The sequence below is a fragment of the Lepidochelys kempii genome, chromosome 5, assembly GCF_965140265.1.
Source record: "Lepidochelys kempii isolate rLepKem1 chromosome 5, rLepKem1.hap2, whole genome shotgun sequence".
Lineage (NCBI taxonomy): Eukaryota > Metazoa > Chordata > Testudines > Cheloniidae > Lepidochelys > Lepidochelys kempii.
In genome coordinates, this window is record NC_133260.1 from 62004073 (window position 1) to 62023043 (window position 18971).

General features: G+C 38.9%; 1 protein-coding gene across 3 annotated transcripts in view; it reads right to left on the minus strand.

Annotated features, from left to right (window-relative positions):
* Nucleotides 1-18971, minus strand: part of ELL2 (elongation factor for RNA polymerase II 2) — a 79272-nt gene that overhangs the window by 30900 nt on the left and 29401 nt on the right. For all 3 annotated transcript variants that reach the window (XM_073344548.1, XM_073344547.1, XM_073344549.1), the window contains exons 4-7: nucleotides 16464-16627; nucleotides 8592-8851; nucleotides 2600-2724; nucleotides 2354-2447 (exon numbers count right to left, since the gene is read on the minus strand). In XM_073344548.1, coding sequence (XP_073200649.1) covers nucleotides 2354-2447; nucleotides 2600-2724; nucleotides 8592-8851; nucleotides 16464-16627 — 643 coding nt within the window. The remainder of the gene's footprint in view (nucleotides 1-2353; nucleotides 2448-2599; nucleotides 2725-8591; nucleotides 8852-16463; nucleotides 16628-18971) is intronic.

Below are 18971 nucleotides of genomic sequence, written 5' to 3' on the forward strand. Positions count from 1 at the left end.
TCAAAAAGGGGCAAGGAAAAATCAAGTTTCTGCTATAGGGAGCCTGGGGTCTAAATTATCCTCAGAGAATACTGGAGTTCTTTTGAAATACTATCTGACTCATGTCAGTTTGCTTAACAAGCATATATTGCTTATGTTTCAGTACAAAGCAGTGCCTCTGCCCAGAAGTGCCAAGCAGAGCTCTGTACCACACAGCTGAATTACTTCCAGATTCAGTGTGTGTGTTTGAGCAGATGAGAAGACAGAACTACACAATTTATACTATTTCACTACCATGAGAAACAGTAGCCAAAGTTGGCAAGAAACGGGTATGTATTTATTTCCCCATCCCAAATATGTTAATGACCTCAGTACAGGATGTTCAGTACTTCATTTCACCTGTCCCAAAACAGCAAATGAAAGCACCACCCAATAATTTTTAAGAATGCTCTTCTACTGCCTTTGCTATAGTGCTATTTTATATTTTTACTGCAATCACTGATACTTTATCTTAAATAATGCTTTTCATCTGAAAGTCTCCCAGTGCTTTATTAAAGTGGGTATTATCTCAATTTTATAGATGAACAAGGGAAGCACAGAGAAATAAGTGATTTATCCAAGGTCTCAGACACCTGCTGCGAGGCTGCATCTAGAACCCAGGTCTTCTCACTCAGTTCCATCCTTTACCCAGTGGACTACACTTAATCATAACTGATATCTGAACAACACCCACAGCAAAAATAAATTAATTTTTTCCCAGAAACAATATTGCTGCCCTAAAACACCCTATTTCTGTCCTGTCCAGTGTAAATACTGCATTTAAACTAAGGGTTAAAAGGCTGCAGCATAAAAATGCCTGCATGACAGAAAAATCAAATATCAAAACAATATGACAGTACAGATAGACCGAACACCCACAGCATATGCCAGGGTTCCTTCCCCACTCTGAACTCTGGGGTACAGATGTGGGGACCCGCATGCAAGACCCCCTAAGCTTATTTTTACCAGCTTAGGTTAAAAACTTTCCCAAGGCACAAATTCCACCTTGTCCTTGAACAGTATGCTGCCACCACCAAGTGATTCAGTCAAAGAATCAGGGAAAGGACCACTTGGAGTTCCTATTCCCCCAAAATATCCCCCCAAGCCCTTATACCCCCTTTCCTGGGGAGGCTTGAGAATAATATCCTAACCAATTGGTTAAAGTGAACACAGACCCAAATCCCTGGATCTTTGGACACACACAAAAAAAAAAAGGCAGTTCTTAAAAGAAGAATTTTATTTAAAAAAAAAGAGAAAAGGTAAAAATCCCCTCTGTAAAATCAGGTTGGAAGATAACTTAACAGGGTAACAAAAGATGCACAAAACACAGAGGAACCCCCTCTAGCCTTAGTTTCAAAGTTATAACAAAACAGGGATAAACCTCCCTCCAGCAAAGGGAAAATTCACAAGTTGAGAAAACAAAGATAAACTAATACACCTTGCCTGGCTGTACTTACAATTTCTGTAATATGAGAGACTGGTTCAGAATGGTTTGGAGGGCATGGATTGATGTCCCTCTTATTCCTAAGAGCAAACACAGAAACAAAGAACCCAAAACAAAGCCTCTCTCCCCCACCCCCAGATTTGAAAGTATCTTTTGTCCCCATTGGTTCCTTTGGTCAGGTGCCAACCATGTTATTTCAGCTTCTTAACCCCTTACAGGTAAGGAGGAATTTTAGGCTACCCTTATGGTTATGACAGCATACAACAGGGTACAAGAGTTAAGTAACAAAAATATCTTGCCTTCATTTGAAGTACCAAGACACACCAAGATAAATTCTTTGGCAATATATGAGGTATATTTGTTGTCTAAGTATTTAACAACCAGAAAGTGACTGACACCTAAAAAGTTAAGCCTTTGAGGACAAGTTCAACCCTGAGTAAGGACACAACTTTTGCCAACATGCTATTAATAGTTACATTTTGTATGGTCACTTATGAGTTCAGATACCATAGCAATAGGCTATGTTTGAGAATCTATGTTCACAAAACATTTTATGAGCCATCTACGTAGAAGTCTGGTTTACTACAATGCTATCTGATCTCTAAAAACAGGGTTATTAAGTTGAGGTTCTTAGGAACTACATGACAAGAATTTTTTAAAAAACCCACACATCAGTTCCACAGTCTTCCATGGTGCAACTATTTTTTTTTAAGTTTTATTCTATGCCACCATCCAATTACCCAGAAATAGTTGCTTCACCTTCTTCATACATTAGAAGGGGTACGGGTGCTTCTCATTACATGATTCAAGCTTTCACACCAATATAAAACTTGTATGTATTAAGTCTGACTGCATCATATTGCAATATAAAGAAAATCACAAATTAAATACCTGGGAAGGAGAAGCAGATGCAGCATCTTTAGAAGAACTTAGAGGAGATTCCAAATGACTGGTGCTGGTGACATTCTGAGATGAATTTAGTTTTCTGTAAAGATCACCCATATTCCAGGTTACAAGGAAAAAATCAAGAAAAAGATGCTCTAATAGATCTTACATTATTTGGGAAGAAAGAAGCCTGTTACTTCTCAAACCATGTATTCTTTTATTGCTACCATTAAAGAAAAAGCTTGAACTTACCTAGAAAGTACTAACTCCAATGACTGTTTATCTATCTCATTGTATCCAGGCCAATCTTTTTGGATCTCTTTAAATACATAATCCTTCAGAGTGTAAGAGTTGTCCTTGGGATTCAAGTTGGCTACCTACAAATATATATTTAAAAATACAAATATTAAAGCTATCTACAAGTTACAATACTAGAAAAGATTGGACAGTTTAAATATAGGTTGAAAATATAACCATGAAAAAATGTATTCTGTATTTTCTAGCCTTCGGCTTTAAAGGCAATAAAGGACAGACCTTTCATATAGTGAAAATTTTGGCATACAAAAAGGTTCAATCTTGGGTGTGTGAATTTAGGTACTTATAAAAGAATGGCCTGATTTTTCAAAAGATCTGAAGGTCAATGTACATTAGTCAGGCTTATTCATATTTACATGACTAAATACAAATTTAGAATTCTAACTTTAAGTGTTCAAGTTCGAACATTATAATTCAAGTGTTTATTTTTCCTGTATTTCTAATGGAATAGCAGCCAACACAGTTCTGCTGATATCAATGATATTAGATCACAAAAAGGGAAAATTGGTACAGCTTTAGGAATAGTGGTAACTCATACTGCAGTGCCAGCAAGAACAGCTTTTTTATCTAGCCAAATGACTATGACAAAAATAGGTAGCTTTTCTTGTTTCCCAGAGACTGGGTCATGGAGTTTAGTACATTCACACTTCCTAGAAACCACATGAAGTTGTTGCATTCCACCGGAGAGTGTCAAGATAGTACAATACTTGATTCAACACTAAATTTTCCCTTTAATGAAAAAGGGACAAAAACTGTTGTAAGTTTAATGAGTGACTTTTTTTTTTTTTTTTTTTTTTAAAAGTATACCTAAAACGTTTTGGTTTAATGAAGATGTAAGGCAATTTCAGCCATGTGTATCAAACACATTTTAGTCATGCAAGAAGGGTACAAGTAAAATTTTGCAGAAATGTAACTAAGAAGGGATGTACATGCGCTGTTCCACACCTAATTTTATGATAAGCCCCAAGCGTACATGCAAAACAGATATCCATGAATTCCAGGAAAAAATATTGTACTCCTAATTCCATACTAATTAATGCCTTGTTGTTTGTTAGCATATACATCCTATTAATGCTCTGCTTTAAGACAGCTTCTGATAGGTCCCCCTTCCTTTCCTGAAGAGAAATACATTGTGTATTTGAAAAGAGTCATGTTGGTAAAAATCCATGCTCACTGATGCCTGCCACATCAAAGCATTAATTTGGCAACTTTTCCCCTTCAAATCCCATTTTAGACCTTCAAACTGTACTATTTGTAACAGACCTCTGAAGTTCAGAAACCGGGCCTTTGCCTGTTACTCCTAGTCAAGATATTAAAGAGAGCCTTGTAGGCTGAAAAGCATATGGACACAATCGTGATTTATGCAGATTTGCCCTCCCCTCCCAAAAAGTTTGGACTAAGTCTCAAAGAAAGAGGGTATCTGAATGTGTGCTAGTGGATCAAGTACATTAGGTATGTTTTGTATTGTTCCATGTCTCATTTTTGAAGTGTTTTATGTATTCTGTCACAGCTGGTTGTGATACTGTATTTCAAAAAACAAATACTAGGACTTGTATATGCCTATATTTTGCCTGTAAAGACTTTTAGTGATCCACCATATTGTCTGAAACAAATAAAATCAAACTAAAATCAAAGAGAGCAGACACATTTGTTAGGAACAGCAAGGTAATAGTAGTACTTTCAATAAAAAAATGTTTTCTTACATGTGCAAACAGTAACTATGTTTAGCCTCCCAGTTTCAGCCCCTAACTAAAAGTTACTACACTTGCGTACTCAAGACCATTTATGGCAGGAGTGGGCAAACCTTTTGGCCCGAGGGCCACATCGGGGAATAGAAATTGTATGGTGTGCCATGAATGCTCACAAAATTGGGGTTGTGGTGAGGGAGGGACAGGGGATGAGGAGTTTGGGGTGTAGGAGGGTGCTCTGGGCGGGGACTGAGGGATTTGGAGAGTGGGGGAGCGGGGGAGAATCAGGGCTGGGACAGGGTTGTAGGTTCTGGTTGGAGGTGCGGGTTCTGGGGATGAGAGGTTTGGGGTGCAGGAGGGTGCTCCAGGCTGGGATCGAGCGGTTTGGAGAGCGGGATCAGGGCTGGGGCAAGCTCCGAGCAGCACTTACCTAAAGCAGTGGCATGTCCCTTCTCCGGCTCCTATGCAGAGGTGCAGCCAGGTGGCTCTGCATGCTGCCCCATCTGCAAGCACCGCCCCTCCAGCTCTCATTGGAGCGCATAGAAGCCAGAGCGGGGCCATGCTGCAGCTTCCGGGAGCTGCATGATGCGGCCCCTGACCCTGCGCCCGGGCCAGAGCAGGGCTGACCCGTGTGCTGTGGCTCATGGGCCAGCTTAAAACGGCCCGTGGGCCATAGTTTGCTCACCCGATTTATGGTGTAACACTTTCTAATAAAAGGTCTATAGAACTTTGCTGATGAAATGATAGCATTACTGAACTAAAAATAAAAACTTTGTAGTGTGGAAATAAGATGAGTTAGCATTATACTGCTAGCTTCTGAAGGCCAAGTAGTAATTAAAGCACTTTGCATGGCACACTTTTCTGAGAGGTGCATGCGCTGGGGACGTAGCAGGCATTGAGACAGCTATTCCATACCACAGTCATGGAGGAGGATGGATTGGAGAAAAATCACTGAACCCATCTCCCCCTTCCCCCATTGTGCACTTATGCAGGCCTAGCCTTTAGAATTTTACGTTAGCATCAGTAGGTTCTACAAGGGGATGGGAGTGTTATGGTAAAAAAGATACAAGTATAGCTTATGACTAAACTATACAATTAACTGACATCTGACCTTGAACATTTTAACAAAAGCACTATTCAAACTTTCAGTTTATTGTTCTGGCAGATGTTCAAAGTTTATTAGCGATCCCTTTCTTTGATCCAGGTTAAAAACATGTCAATGTTTCATCTAGGTCCAATTTCTTTGCTATGCAGCTACACCATGGCTGACTATTCAGAATCTGTCATCCTAATCTCTTAGAACTATTACAGTAAGATACAGAAAATGACAATTGCTAACACTTTAAAGGTTGCATAAAAATACTTCAATCTACATACACTTAAAATTTACATAAATTTAATCTTACTGTCTGAAAAACTGATTTAAGCATATTTATTATTGCTCAATTCACAAATGGACAACACTTATTCCTGGTTTAAAAGCCAATGAATTAACCATTATGGAGATGGAAGTTACAGTAAATATGTATGAAAAGAATTCTGTAAGTGGTGGATTAAGCCATACCAAAAATTTTTAATTTTAAACTAAAGCCTATTTTAGAGATGAATAAAATGAAGTGAGACTAAATTTACAGCATTCTGGTAGTCAATGTGGGGATAGGCAAAGCAGAGTGTTAAAAAGGTATCCCAGCAAGCATTTTTTTCCCCAACAACTCTTTATAACGGGACATGAAATGAGAACTCAACCCTTTGAGTCCAAGAGCATGCCTAAAATTACAGAACGCAAGCTTAAGGATAATTTTGGTGAAGAAAAAATCCACTACCCTCTCCAAAAGAACTAGAACTCCGCTACAAAAAAAAGTTACGTTCATGGAGAGAACAAAAGATGAACACTATATATTGGGGAAAGAGTCAACATGGCTTTTGCAAAGAGAAATCAAGCCTGTCCAATCTATTAGAATACTTGGAGGGGGTCGACTAATATATGGACAAGGATGACCCAGCAGATATAGTGTATCTGGACTTTTCAAAAAGTCTTTGACAAAAAGCCACACCAAAGGCTCTTAAGCAAAGTAAGCAGACATGGCATAAGAGGGAAGGTCCTCATGGATCAGTAACTGGGTTGAAAGATAGGAACCAAAGGAACAGATGGTCAATTTTCACAGTGGAGAGAGAAAAATAGCAGGTTCCCCCCCAAGGATCTGTACTGGGAAGAGTGCTCTTCAACATATTCCTAAATGGTCTGGAAAAAGAGTAAATGGTGAGATGGCAAAGTTTGCAGATGATACAAAATTACTCAAGACAGCGAAGTCCAAAGCTCACTGTGAAGAGTTACAAAGGGATCTCACAAGACTGGGTAGCAAAATAGCAGATGAAAGTCAACGTTGGTAAATACAAAGTAATACACATTGGAAAACATAATCCCAACTAACTGTACAAAATGATGGGGTCTAAATTAGCTGAGGTCTAATTAGCTGTTGCCACTCAAGATAGATCTCGGAGTCATAGCTAATTCTCTGATAACATCTGCTGAATGTGCCGCACCGGTCAAAACGGCTAACAGAAGGTTAGGAACTATTAGGAAAGTTCATAATAAGAAAATATCATAATGCTACTATATAAAACCATGGTACACCCACACCATGAATACTGCATGCAGTTCTGCTCGCCCCAGCTCAAAAAAGATATTAGAATTGGAACAAGTACAGAGAAGGGCAACAAAAATCATCAGGGGTATTGAACAGCTTCCATCTGAGGAGAGATCATGAAGAGAGGGACTGTTCACCTTAAAAAAGATGACTAAGGGGGGGATAAGATAGAGGTCTATAAAATCATGAATGGTGTGGAGAAAGTGAATAAGAGTGTTATTTACCCCTTCACATAACACAAGAATCAGGGTCACCCAATGAAATTAATAGATAGCAGGTTCAAAACAAACAAGAGGAAGTACTCCTTCACATAATGCACAATCTGTGGAATTTGTTGCCATGAGATGTTGCGAAGGGCAAAAGTATAACTGGATTAAAAAAAATACCACGTTCATGGAGGAGGATATGTCCATCAATAGCTATGAGCCAAGATGGTCACGGATGCAACCCCCTGCTCTGGGTGTTCTTAAACCTCTGACTGACAGAAGCTCGCAGTGGATAACAGGGAACGGATCACTCGATAAATTGCCCTGTTCTGTTCATTCCCTCTGAAGCATCTGGCACCAGCCACTGTCAGAAGACAGGATACAGGTTAGATGGACCATTGGCCTGACCTAGTATGGCCATTCTTATGTTCTTAATAAAGGTTAAAGAAGTGAAGGAATAATGACGACTCCAGACAGAACTGTAATTCACTCAAGGTGCTCCGACATCCAAAGCTACCAGTGCACAGCTTAAGCAGTGTGTGAACAGTGCAGTGTAAAAAGGGATTTCTTCAATTTCACGGCTATCTTTGCATGCATATACATACAAGAAAGTGTGCAGTACATGTGTAATGTTACAGATATATTTTCTTTTGCAAAGAGATATGAAGTTCCTTCTAAAATATCATTCATGTTTTTAGTGAAGAACGAACTATTTAAAGAAATTTTCTTTGACAGAAAGCAAACACCAATATTTTCATTTACTGTAACATTTAAATAAGAGTTTCAATCCCAGGATAGCTAGTTAAATATTTTGTAATAGAACTCAATGAGATTAGGCACCAACTTATAGGCCACTACTCTTGATTATGCAGATTTTTTCTCATTTAAACATCACCCCCAAAACAGCTTTCCTCTTTATAAAAAGGGCTAGTAAACTCGTCAATGGAAACAGAAGTTCCTTAGTGAATTAGTCTGAACAGTTACGAGAAGAAAAGTTAAGAGAAACTATGTTCACCAATTAAACAGCTTGGAGTAATAAAAAAGAGTAAGCCTCCTGGGGAAAAAAACTGCAGTAGGGAAAAGATAGCTAAAAATATACCCAGCAATTGTTCCCTATCACTCATGAAGAGCTTTAGAAATCTTCAATAGTACAAACTTCCCCTATAAACTCATTAAACTTCCAGTTTGTTTTGAGTACTTACAAAACATGGCAGCTTTTCAAGAAGACTGTCGAAGAGCGAATATCAATAAATGTGTCTGCCATTCACCAAAGTGAACCCTCACTTTTCTAGATGAAATATGGTAGTAAAATCCTGAACTGTATTAAGAAACAACCAGGAAAAGGAGCAGAAAGAGCAGAAAAGACATCCTATCCAGATGTTCTCACCTGCTGAAGGATAGCTGCAAGGGAGTTCTTGTCTTTTTGATTAACACCATCTCTCTGCAAGCGAGCAAGTAGCTCTGGTTTCTTGTAGGTCTTCAGTGCCAGTAAGTGAATCACCCTGTCTCTATATGGTCGCTGAGAAACACTGTTGTTTACGTGGGTCTTTCGTATTGTATTTGCAGGATTGATGGGTGTTGACCTTTTCCTCTCGGGCACTGCATCTGGAATACTTTGTGGTGCTTTCCGAATCTGTACTCTTTTACCTAAGTCCAGAATTCAAAAAGGGGGAAAAATTAATAGCTCGTCTGATTTATAAACATCTGATTTTTCCCAAAGTTTAACTCCGAGTGTTAAATGTACAAGTATTGTTTAGTCCAAGGAGGGGATCATAAAATGCATCGTTTTAAGAACTCAAAAAGTTGGATATGAAATTACTCAAATGCAAATGATATTGCTAGGAGGGCAAGATATGTTGCTCTGTTATACAGAGGCATGCCTTCAATATTTTCTTAAGTAATTTACAGGCTGAGAAAAGTTCAACATCAAACTAATGGGATATTTTATATTTTAAATGAGGACAAAACTCATATGAAACTAAGTACTTCCTGTGACTAAAATGTTCTCCATTGGTGCCTAAGGAACCCAAATCTACATATTAACAGCACCATGACTTGGAAATGAATATACAAGCCTGGTTGTGCAATTGGGGGAAAAAAACAAAACTTACATTCAACACCATGTACTGAATTGATTAATGGAGTGTCAGATCCAATCATTGGTGCCATACAATTTCAAAAATGAAACTATTTTGCCTCCATTACCCAAACAATCCATGTAACTGACCTGACATTTCTCACTAGAAAGAAACTGTCAAATGCAACACCTTTGCAAATCAAATCCATAGAAGTTTCAAAAATGCTCTGTTTCTAATAAAAAGTTTTACATGCCTAGAAAACATTGCTTCCCAATAAATTCAGGTGCTGCTGCATGTTTGTAAAGGCACCCCTCCAAAGATAATGAAGTAAACATGTTCAACAGCTTACTTAATCAAACAGGCTATTTTTCCATAAAGATAAATGGTTAGTAGCAATAGCTCTTCCGCACCAGAATCAAAGCAAAGTGGCCAGGTATTCTTTTTTTAGCACTTAAATATTTACCACTATAGTCAGGACTCAGCATCAATATATCTAAGAACTTTACTGTAATAGGTTTACTATTTTGGCTCCGATCAGAGACTTGCTAAAAGCTGATCATTCCTCCAAACCCAATTCCTTATAAGTTTGGTACATAGAAGAGACTTTCAGGAACACAACAGAGTGGTCCCATTCGCAGTCTGACACCTTCTGTGCTGTTGAAGAAAATGAAAATCTCAGGGGAAAAAGAGCATCAAGCTGGAGCGGAGGGAAACTCTCCCATGGCTGGGACCCTCCTTCCAGATGTCATGTCATGTCATGTCTCTCACACTGAAGATGTCTCATTCTGGACACTCCCAGAAGGCTAGGTAATAGTAAAGGTGGATACGATTATCACAAATATAGATAGCTGGGTTTATGATGATCGGGAGAACCGCATGGTAAATTGCCTGCTGGGTGCAAAGGTTGCGAACCTTTAGACATATCTAGATAGATGTATGTGCAGTGCTGGGGAGGAGCAAGTGATCAGGATACACATAGATGCCACTGACATAAGGAAAGGTAAAAAAAAGAGGTCCTGAAGGCCAAATTTAGGCTGCTAGGCAAGAGATTAAAGTTCAGGACCTCCTTGATAGCATTCTCTGAAATGGTTTCAGTTCCACACGCAGGGTCAGTTAGACAGGCAGAACTGCAGGGTCTCAATGTGTGGATGAGATGATGGTATTGGGAGGATGGTTTTAAATTTATTAAGAACTGGGGAACCTTCTGGGAAAGGAGGCGCCTATTCAGGAAGGATGGGCTCCACCTAAACCAAAATGGAACCAGATTTCTAGCACGTAAAATTAAAAAGGTTGTAGAGGAGTTTCTAAACTGAGGGCTGGCGGAATGCCGACAGGCATAAGGCACATGTGGTTCAGATGGACATCCCTTAGGGGAGGATTTATTGAAGGGGATACTATATATCCTATGAAAGAGGTGAGGATAGAAGTTGATAAGGTACAGGCAGGAACTGAAGAGAAACAGTCAAACAAAAAAAGAGTCCCATTCAATTACATCACATGAAGGCAGACAACTAAATACTGACAAATATTATAAGTGCTTATATAAAAATGTAGGTCTAAATATCAAAAGGGGTGAACTTGAGTGCCTGTTATTAAATTAGAATCTTGATCTAACAATAGGCATCATAGAAACTTGGTGGAATGATGATAATCAATGGGACACAGTAATACCAAAGTACAAATATATGGGAATGAGAGCAGATTGCACTGGTGGGGGAGTGACACTATATACGGAAGAAAGCACAGAGTTGAATATACTGAAAATCTTAAATGAAGCAAAACTTCCACAGAATCTCTCTGGATAGAAATTCCATGCTTGACTAATAGGAGTATAGCAGTAGGAATGTACTGCTATATCAACCATCTGACCATGATGTTGACTGACTGTGCAGTGCTCAGGGAAATTAGACAGGCTACAAAACCTGAAACCCCAATAATAATGGGGGATTTCAACTATCCCCGTATTAACTGGGAATATGTCACCTCAGGATGGGATACAGAGATAAAATTTCTAGACACCATTAGTGACTGCTTCTTGGAGCAGCTAATCTTGGAACCCAAGAGGGGAGAGGCAATTACTGAGTTAGTTCCAAGCAGAGCATAGGACTAGGTCCAACAAGCGAACATACTTGAACTGATCAGTATTATCAACCATAATATATTTAAATTTAACATCCTTGTAGGGAGGAAGAAACCAAAGAAGCACACCACAGAAGCATTTAACTTCCAAAAGGGGAATAATAATGAGGAAGCTAGTTGAATGGAAATTAGAAAGAACAGTCACAAGAGTGAAATGCCTGCATGCTGCATGGAAACTATTTAAACACATCAGACCAGGGGCTCAAACTAAATGTATACCCAAATTAAACATACAAAAAAAGTAAGAGGACCAAAAAAGGCCACAACAGCTAAACAGAGTAAAGGAAGTGGGTTTTTGTTTGGTTTTCTTTGGGGGGAGGGGAAGGAGAGGGAGAGAATCCTTTAAAATCGGAAGTCAAATTCTACTAAGGAAAGCAGAAAGGGGCATAAACTCTGGCAAGTCAAGTATAATTAGGCCAAAAAAGAATTTGAAGAGCAACCAGCAAAAGATAACAAAAAATCTGTTAGTTTTTGTGAGTACTTCAGAAGCAGGAAGCCTGCCAAATAATCAGTGGGGCCACTGAACGATCAAAGTGCTAAAGGAGCACTCAAGGAAGACTAGACCATTGTGGAGAACCTAAATGAATTCTTCGCATCAGTCTTCATTGCAGAGGATGTGAGGGAGATCTATTCTTTTTATGGTAACAAATCTAAGGAACTGTTCAAGAGTGAGGTGTCAATAGAGTAAAAATTGATAAATTTTACAGTAATAAGTCACCAGGATCTGATGGTATTCACCCAAGAGTTCTGAAGGAACTCCTATGAAATTGCAGCACTACTAACTGTGATCTGTAACCTATCGCTTAAATAAACCTCTGTATCAGATGACTGGAGGATCGCTAACGTAAAACTGATTTTTAAAAAAGGCTAGAGGCGCGATCCTGAAAAGTACAGGTCAGGAAGCCTAACTTCAGTATCAGAAATCTGGTTGAAACTATAGTAAAGAACAGAATTATCAGACAACACATGAACAAGGGGCCACCCAATGCAATTAATAAGCAGCAGATTCAAAACAAACACAATGAAGTATTTCTTGACACAACACACAGTCAACTAGTGGAACTCATTGCCAAGGGATGTTGTGAAGCAAAAAAACATAACTAGAATAAAAATAATTAGAAATGTTTACGGCTATAAACATCAATAGCTATCAGCCAAGATGGTCAGAGACGCAACCCCATGCTCTGGATATCCCCAAACCTTGACTGCCAGACGCTGTGAGTGGATGACTGGATGGATCACTCGACAACTGTCCTGTTCTGTTTCTTCCCTCTGAAGCATGAGGCACCAGCCACTGTTAGAAGACAGGATACTGGGCTAGAGGGACCAATAGTCTGACCCAGTATGGCTGTTCTCATGTAGGAAAATAGAAACCTGAGAGTGTTACGACTCCTGAGGCTCTGGCCTCTTCCTTCACACAGGTTAGATACTCTTTAATCCAGAAAACAGGTTCTTAAATACTTTGACAACAAAACTTCACACGAAACCACTCCATTTATGGTACGAAATCAGCTATGTTGGCTGTCATCTCCTGGAATAGTAAAAATGTTTCCATTTTGCAGTGTAGACTAACCACCATTTTTAACTATTCCTAGAATCACATTAATGTCTTAGATCTGCACTCCTGGTTTCAAAAATAACCATAACTATGTGAACAGATACATCTTTGCATTTTTAGCACAACAGTATTAATTAATGAGTCACTTTAGTTTCACACAATTGTGATCAGTTAAATTCCTCATTGCAACCTAGTCTTAAATCTGTAGTGTATTAAGATCCTTCCATACCCATACTAAAATGTCAGCCTATCATAACAGGAATTAGAACTATCCTTGTCTCAGCTTCTTCAAGAAGGGAATACCTACGTAAGGTTGAAAATTCAGTGGAGCTGGGGATATACTTCCTGCGACACTGACATAGGGCTGTTGAACCTAGTTTTTTTATTTCTTTGTAGTAAGCACACTCATCTAGAAGCTTGACGACACGATTTATAAGACTTATGTAGCCATAGCGAATGGTGTGTTCAAAAGAACACAATTTTAAGTAAATAGGTGAATATTCCCTCAGAATGTTGAAAATGGAATAAAATAGTAAAAAACCCACCGTCATATCAGTCGGTAAAGCAACAAAAGGCTGTTCTTTGAAGGCAGTCTACAGGAAGAAGGAATTTTGATCCTCACTGTACAGAGGAGCAGAAGACAGTTCCAGTACAAGCAAATATGCCTTCCTGGAGTCTACAGTTCAGACAGCATATATTCAGTTTTGCGTTTCAACAGGCCAGGTAGGTGCCTATTTAAGATGGCTTGCTGTAGGCCAACTCAGCACTGCAGTATAACTGGACTTGAGTGTTAAATGCAGGCAGCGAAGTACTGTTTTAAGATTTAAATATCTTGCTCTTTCTTTCCAGATTTTCAGAGGTCACTGCTGGATGAAGGAGGAGGAGGAAGAAGAATGTGGAAGCTGGAGCACAGCATGGTGAGAGTGCCTCCTGAGGTCATTTGCTCTACACATGTTAAGGGAATTCTACATTCCAATATGGCAAAATTCACACCCAGATATTGTTACTAAAGAGGGTCACTACAGTTGACTAGATCACTAATATGAATAAGGGAACAGGGACTTCAGGCTTACGTTATTAACGATCAATTTGTAAGCACCTAAAGGATAATAAAATGGTAAGTAATGGTTAACATGGATTTGTTAAGAGCAAGTCATGCCAAACAATGCGATTTCCTTCTTTGATAGCATTACTGATCTAGAGGATGGGGGGAAGCAGTGGACATGATCCCGATTTTCACAAGACTTTTGACATGGTCCCACTTGACATTTTCATAAGCAAATTAGGGAAATGTGGTCTAGATGAAATTACTAAAAGATGGGTGTACAACTAATTGAAAAAACACTCAAAGAATAATTATAAATAGTTTACTGTCAAATTGGGGTGATGAATCTTCTAGTGGGATCCCATAAGTGTCAGTCCTAGCTCCAGTACTATTCAACATTTTAATTAAAGAATTGGATAATGGAGTGGAGAGTATGCTTATAAAATTTGCAGATGTCACCAAGCTGGGAGGAGTTGCAGCCACCTTGGAGAACAAGATTAGAATTCAAAAGGACTCCGACAATTGGAGAATTGGTTTGAAACCAACAAGATGAAATTCAATAAAGAGAAGGGCAAAACACTTCACTTATAAAGGAAAAATAAAATGCACAAATACAAAAGGGGAAGAGTTGGCTAGGCTTTAGTACTGTAGAAAAGGATCTGATGGTTACAGTGAATCACAGACTGAATATGAGCAAACAGTGTGATTCAGTTGCAAAAAGGCTAGTATTATAGGGTGCATTAACAAGAGTGCCACATGTAAGACACAGGGTGGGGGGGATGTGAGAACCTGGATTTATGCAGGAAATAGCCCAGCTTAATTGTCATGCACATTGTGTAAAGAGTTATCACTTTGGATGGGCTATCACCAGCAGGAGAGTGAATTTGTGTGGGGGGGTGGAGGGTGAGAAAACCTGGATTTGTGCTGGAAATCACTTTAGATAAGCTATTACCAGCAGGACAGTGGGGTGGGAATAGGTATTGTTTCATATTCTCTGTGTATATATAAAGCCTGCTGCAGTTTCCACGATATGCATCTGAAGAAGTGAGCTGTAGCTCACGAAAGCTTATGCTCTAATAAATTGGTTAGTCTCTAAGGTGCCACAAGTCCTCCTTTTCTGTCCTGCTTTTGACAGGAGCACTGTGTCCAGTTTTGAGTGCCACATTTTAGGAAAGACGTGGACAAGCTGGAGTGACTCAGAAGAGCAACAAAAATGATAAAAGGTTTAGAAAAACTGACCTGTAAGAAAAGGTTAAAAAAACTGGACATGTTTAGTCTTCAGAAAAGACTGAGGGAGGGACCTGATAACAGTCTTCAGATAGTAAAGCTGCTGTTTAAAAGGGGATGCTGATCAATTATTCTCCTTATCCAATGAAGATAAAAGGGAGAAGTAATAGCCTTAGTCTGCAGCAAGGGAGATTTAGGTCAGATATTAGGAAAAGCTTTCTAACTATAAAGGCAGCCAAATACTTGAATAGGTTACCAAGGGAGGTTGTGGAATCCTCATCATTGGAGGTTTTTAAAAAAGATTTATTTGACCCTGCCTCAGCATGGGAGTAGGGGGGATAGACAAGATGACCTGTTGTGGTCTCTTCCAGCTCTGCATCTCTAGGTTCTGTGATCTTGGTACTATTTCAAACCAGCTTCAGACTCTGCCTAACCACCATGCATGGAATGGTTTATATTGTCATGGATCTCTATATAATAAGAGCAGAGTATTTGAAGCACAACAACCTTCAATTATAAGTACTACAAAATCCATAGGAAGGCACCAATTCTGTGATCCTGCCAGTGTTTTCACGAAAGCAAAGAATTACTGTCCCTGGTAAATCACTAAATCTAGCTCCCATTATAACCCTGCTAATAAGGTGGTCAAGCTACTATCAGAGGAAACTGCGTTCTTGCTAAAAGGATTTTTAAATCAAGATACATGCATCACACTGCATACAGAATTCACTTTTCTGTTGCTCCTAGGTTTATGATCTTGTATACCAAACCTTCACTGTGTCACTTTTCCAGACTACAGGTTAAGGCAATATTGATAGCTTTATGAATTGAAACACTGTAGGTCAATCCATGAACACATGTACTATTTAAACAACTTGTAATGGTAGTTACAAACAATGAGACTATGAAGTGTCTAAGAAGGGAAGGAAATAGTCAAGGAGCACAGAACTGAGGAAATGGATGTACAGGGTTCTGGGAAAGAATGGAAATCCAGGAAGCATGTACTGGGGAACAAGGAGGAAGCATAATAAGGGAGAAAAAGGAAAACGAGTGAGTGGGGCACTGTGAATAGATGTGAAGCTGTGCTACCAAAAAAACTGAGATGCTCTGATGTAAGCAGTGTCAGTAGACTAAACATTTATGATCCTGAAGACGGTCAGAATTACTACCTTCTAATTGTCTATTAGATTAAAAAGTTAGATACAACCATACCTACAAATGGCCCACCAGGTTTTATGACCTTTGTACTGCGGTTGCGAGATTCTTCTTCTGCCTGGGTCATGCGTTCTCTTGTCATCTGATAAGAGTCGTTTGTTGCACATACTGTAATTTTATCCTGTATAAATCCCAGACAATTGAGCTGCGAGGCTCCAGAACTATGAAAGTATTAAAAGAAAATACAGTTTCAAGAGAATAAGTACTTTATTCTGAACTCAAACGTATCAATACAGAATAAAAATTAGGGGCATTTATGGCAAATCTTAATGGGCAAAAAGGTGCATTTTTCAATCCCTCTAGGCTACGACACACCTAGCTATCATCTAACACAGCTTCAAATGTGTTTTATGGCATCTCTACACAGATGTTATACCACTAACCATACAAGTACAGTTAAATGGTAGAACACCCCACCCCACCCGGCGTGGACACAGTGATGCTGGATTAAGACAACCTTATACTGCTATTAGAGGTTGTAAAACAGGATAGCTATTTCAATTAAAAAAGTCACCTGTCTAACCAAAAGAGTTATATGGTACCAGAACGCGACATAAAGCGTGCCTTAAGCATTCAGAAGACTTTTCAAATTATGCTAAACTCACTCAACTGAGTTAACGTAAGTGAAAAACTGACTTTTGGCTGTCAAAACAGGGCCTTAATCATTCATGAAGTTCTAATTAACTCTCTTCAACCTTTTAAGGAAAACCATCAACCTAATTCTCAGTGTCAATTTTACCATTACCCGTAGCCTAAGATTTCTCTAACCCTCCAGTTATTAAACAATTCTATTTCTCAACTTGCTTAATTTGTGTATTTGACTGCACATCAGAGAGTCTATTTTCATAGTTTACACATTTGTTTCTGTGGGTCTTACATATAACAGGGGACAAATGTGAAAAACAGTGAAGTGTAATAACAAAACCACAAAAACTCAAGGGCAGGTGTAGTACCTTGTAACTTGTGTATTAAAAAACTGACTAGATGTGAAGTTCAGTGTCCCTTCAAGCATTATAGTGTGCTTTAAGAACAATGAAGCCTACATACCTGGATTAAAACTGTGCTACTCCTATAAATATTTATAGAGACAGTTGTTCCTCAAACAGTTTTAATATAAAAGTTCCTGTTCCATACTGGGCAGGGAAGACTATTCAAATTCAAAACAAGACGATGTTTTAAACACTCTGTGACAAGTACAGCATAAATGCCTAGTTAAAACCATGCTAGTTCTTTGTGGGATCAGAGCTACTCAGATACCACTAGGACAGTGACTCTAGCTGACCTGCAACATTTCTGAAAGCAACTCCACAATTCTCTGCTTAATGTTCCAAATAGAATGGGTAAGGAACATTCAGCACATCATTTCTCCTTCACTTACCATTTTATTTTTAACTCCCCTGAAGTCATGCCAGCTAGGTCAAGCTCAGCTTTAACAACCCAGAATACATTTAAGATTTCACAGCTACTAGAGTGCCCCACTAGAGCAGGGTGCCATCTCTACTATGGACAAAATTTAGTTATAATACTGTGCAACTTCCAAGTTCTTTAGTTTGTTATATCTCAAAGAATGCACTAGAATATTGAAAAGCCAAGGTAATATCCATTCCATTACCCAAGGCAAATTGCACTCCCTGAGTTTGACTTCTTGAATGCTGTCTCTAGCCTTCAATTGGGCACAGTATATTTTTTCAAGTTATGATTCAGTTTATCCTTTGGCATTTTAACACCAAAATATTCACGTTAACGAATTTCTTGATAAACATTTTAGTTATGTCTTAAACAAAAATAAGTAGGGCACGCTATCACTTACAAAATGGCCGCTAATGGTTAATAATTGTGTGTGTGGCCTAATGAGAGTGGAGTGGGAGAGAGAAATAAAGGAGACAAGGGACCAGAGAAGAAAAGGGACTGCTGGGTAATTCTGCAGCCTGGGTTGGCCAATTGGCAACTCCAAACCATGGCAGTTTAAAGTTTAAGCTTTTCAACTCCAGTGATGAAACTTCAGGATTTTTTTTTTTTTTTAAAAGTGTCAGTTGCATTTTCCATCATAATTCATAGGATCGTCTCAAAACTGAACAAGTTAAACATTGTGTGAAATTCCAACAAGAAGTTTCTGCACAAGTGTTCTAAAACCATAAAAGAACTGGTATGTTGACTCTAGTAGTTTCTCTACACAGGTTTAAGAACTTCAGACTTTTAGCACTGCCTAGATTGAGAGTAGAACTATGTCATCTATGCCCATGTATAAGCATGGCTGTTTATTGCAGAGTTTTAGCTCAATTTCCCTGATCGGTCTGCATAGCTGTTTGTCTGCAATACAAGTTCTAACACTGTAAATTACCAAGGGAGTTGGTCTATAAGACAGGATTCATCTACAGTACCAGAAACACCATTTTCTTTGGCCCACTTGTAAGTGTCTACTCCAGAATGGTACAGCAATCTTGCCTGCATAGATGCAAGTGAATAGTATAAGCCTTGTTGCAAACCCAACCGTACAGCGTCAAG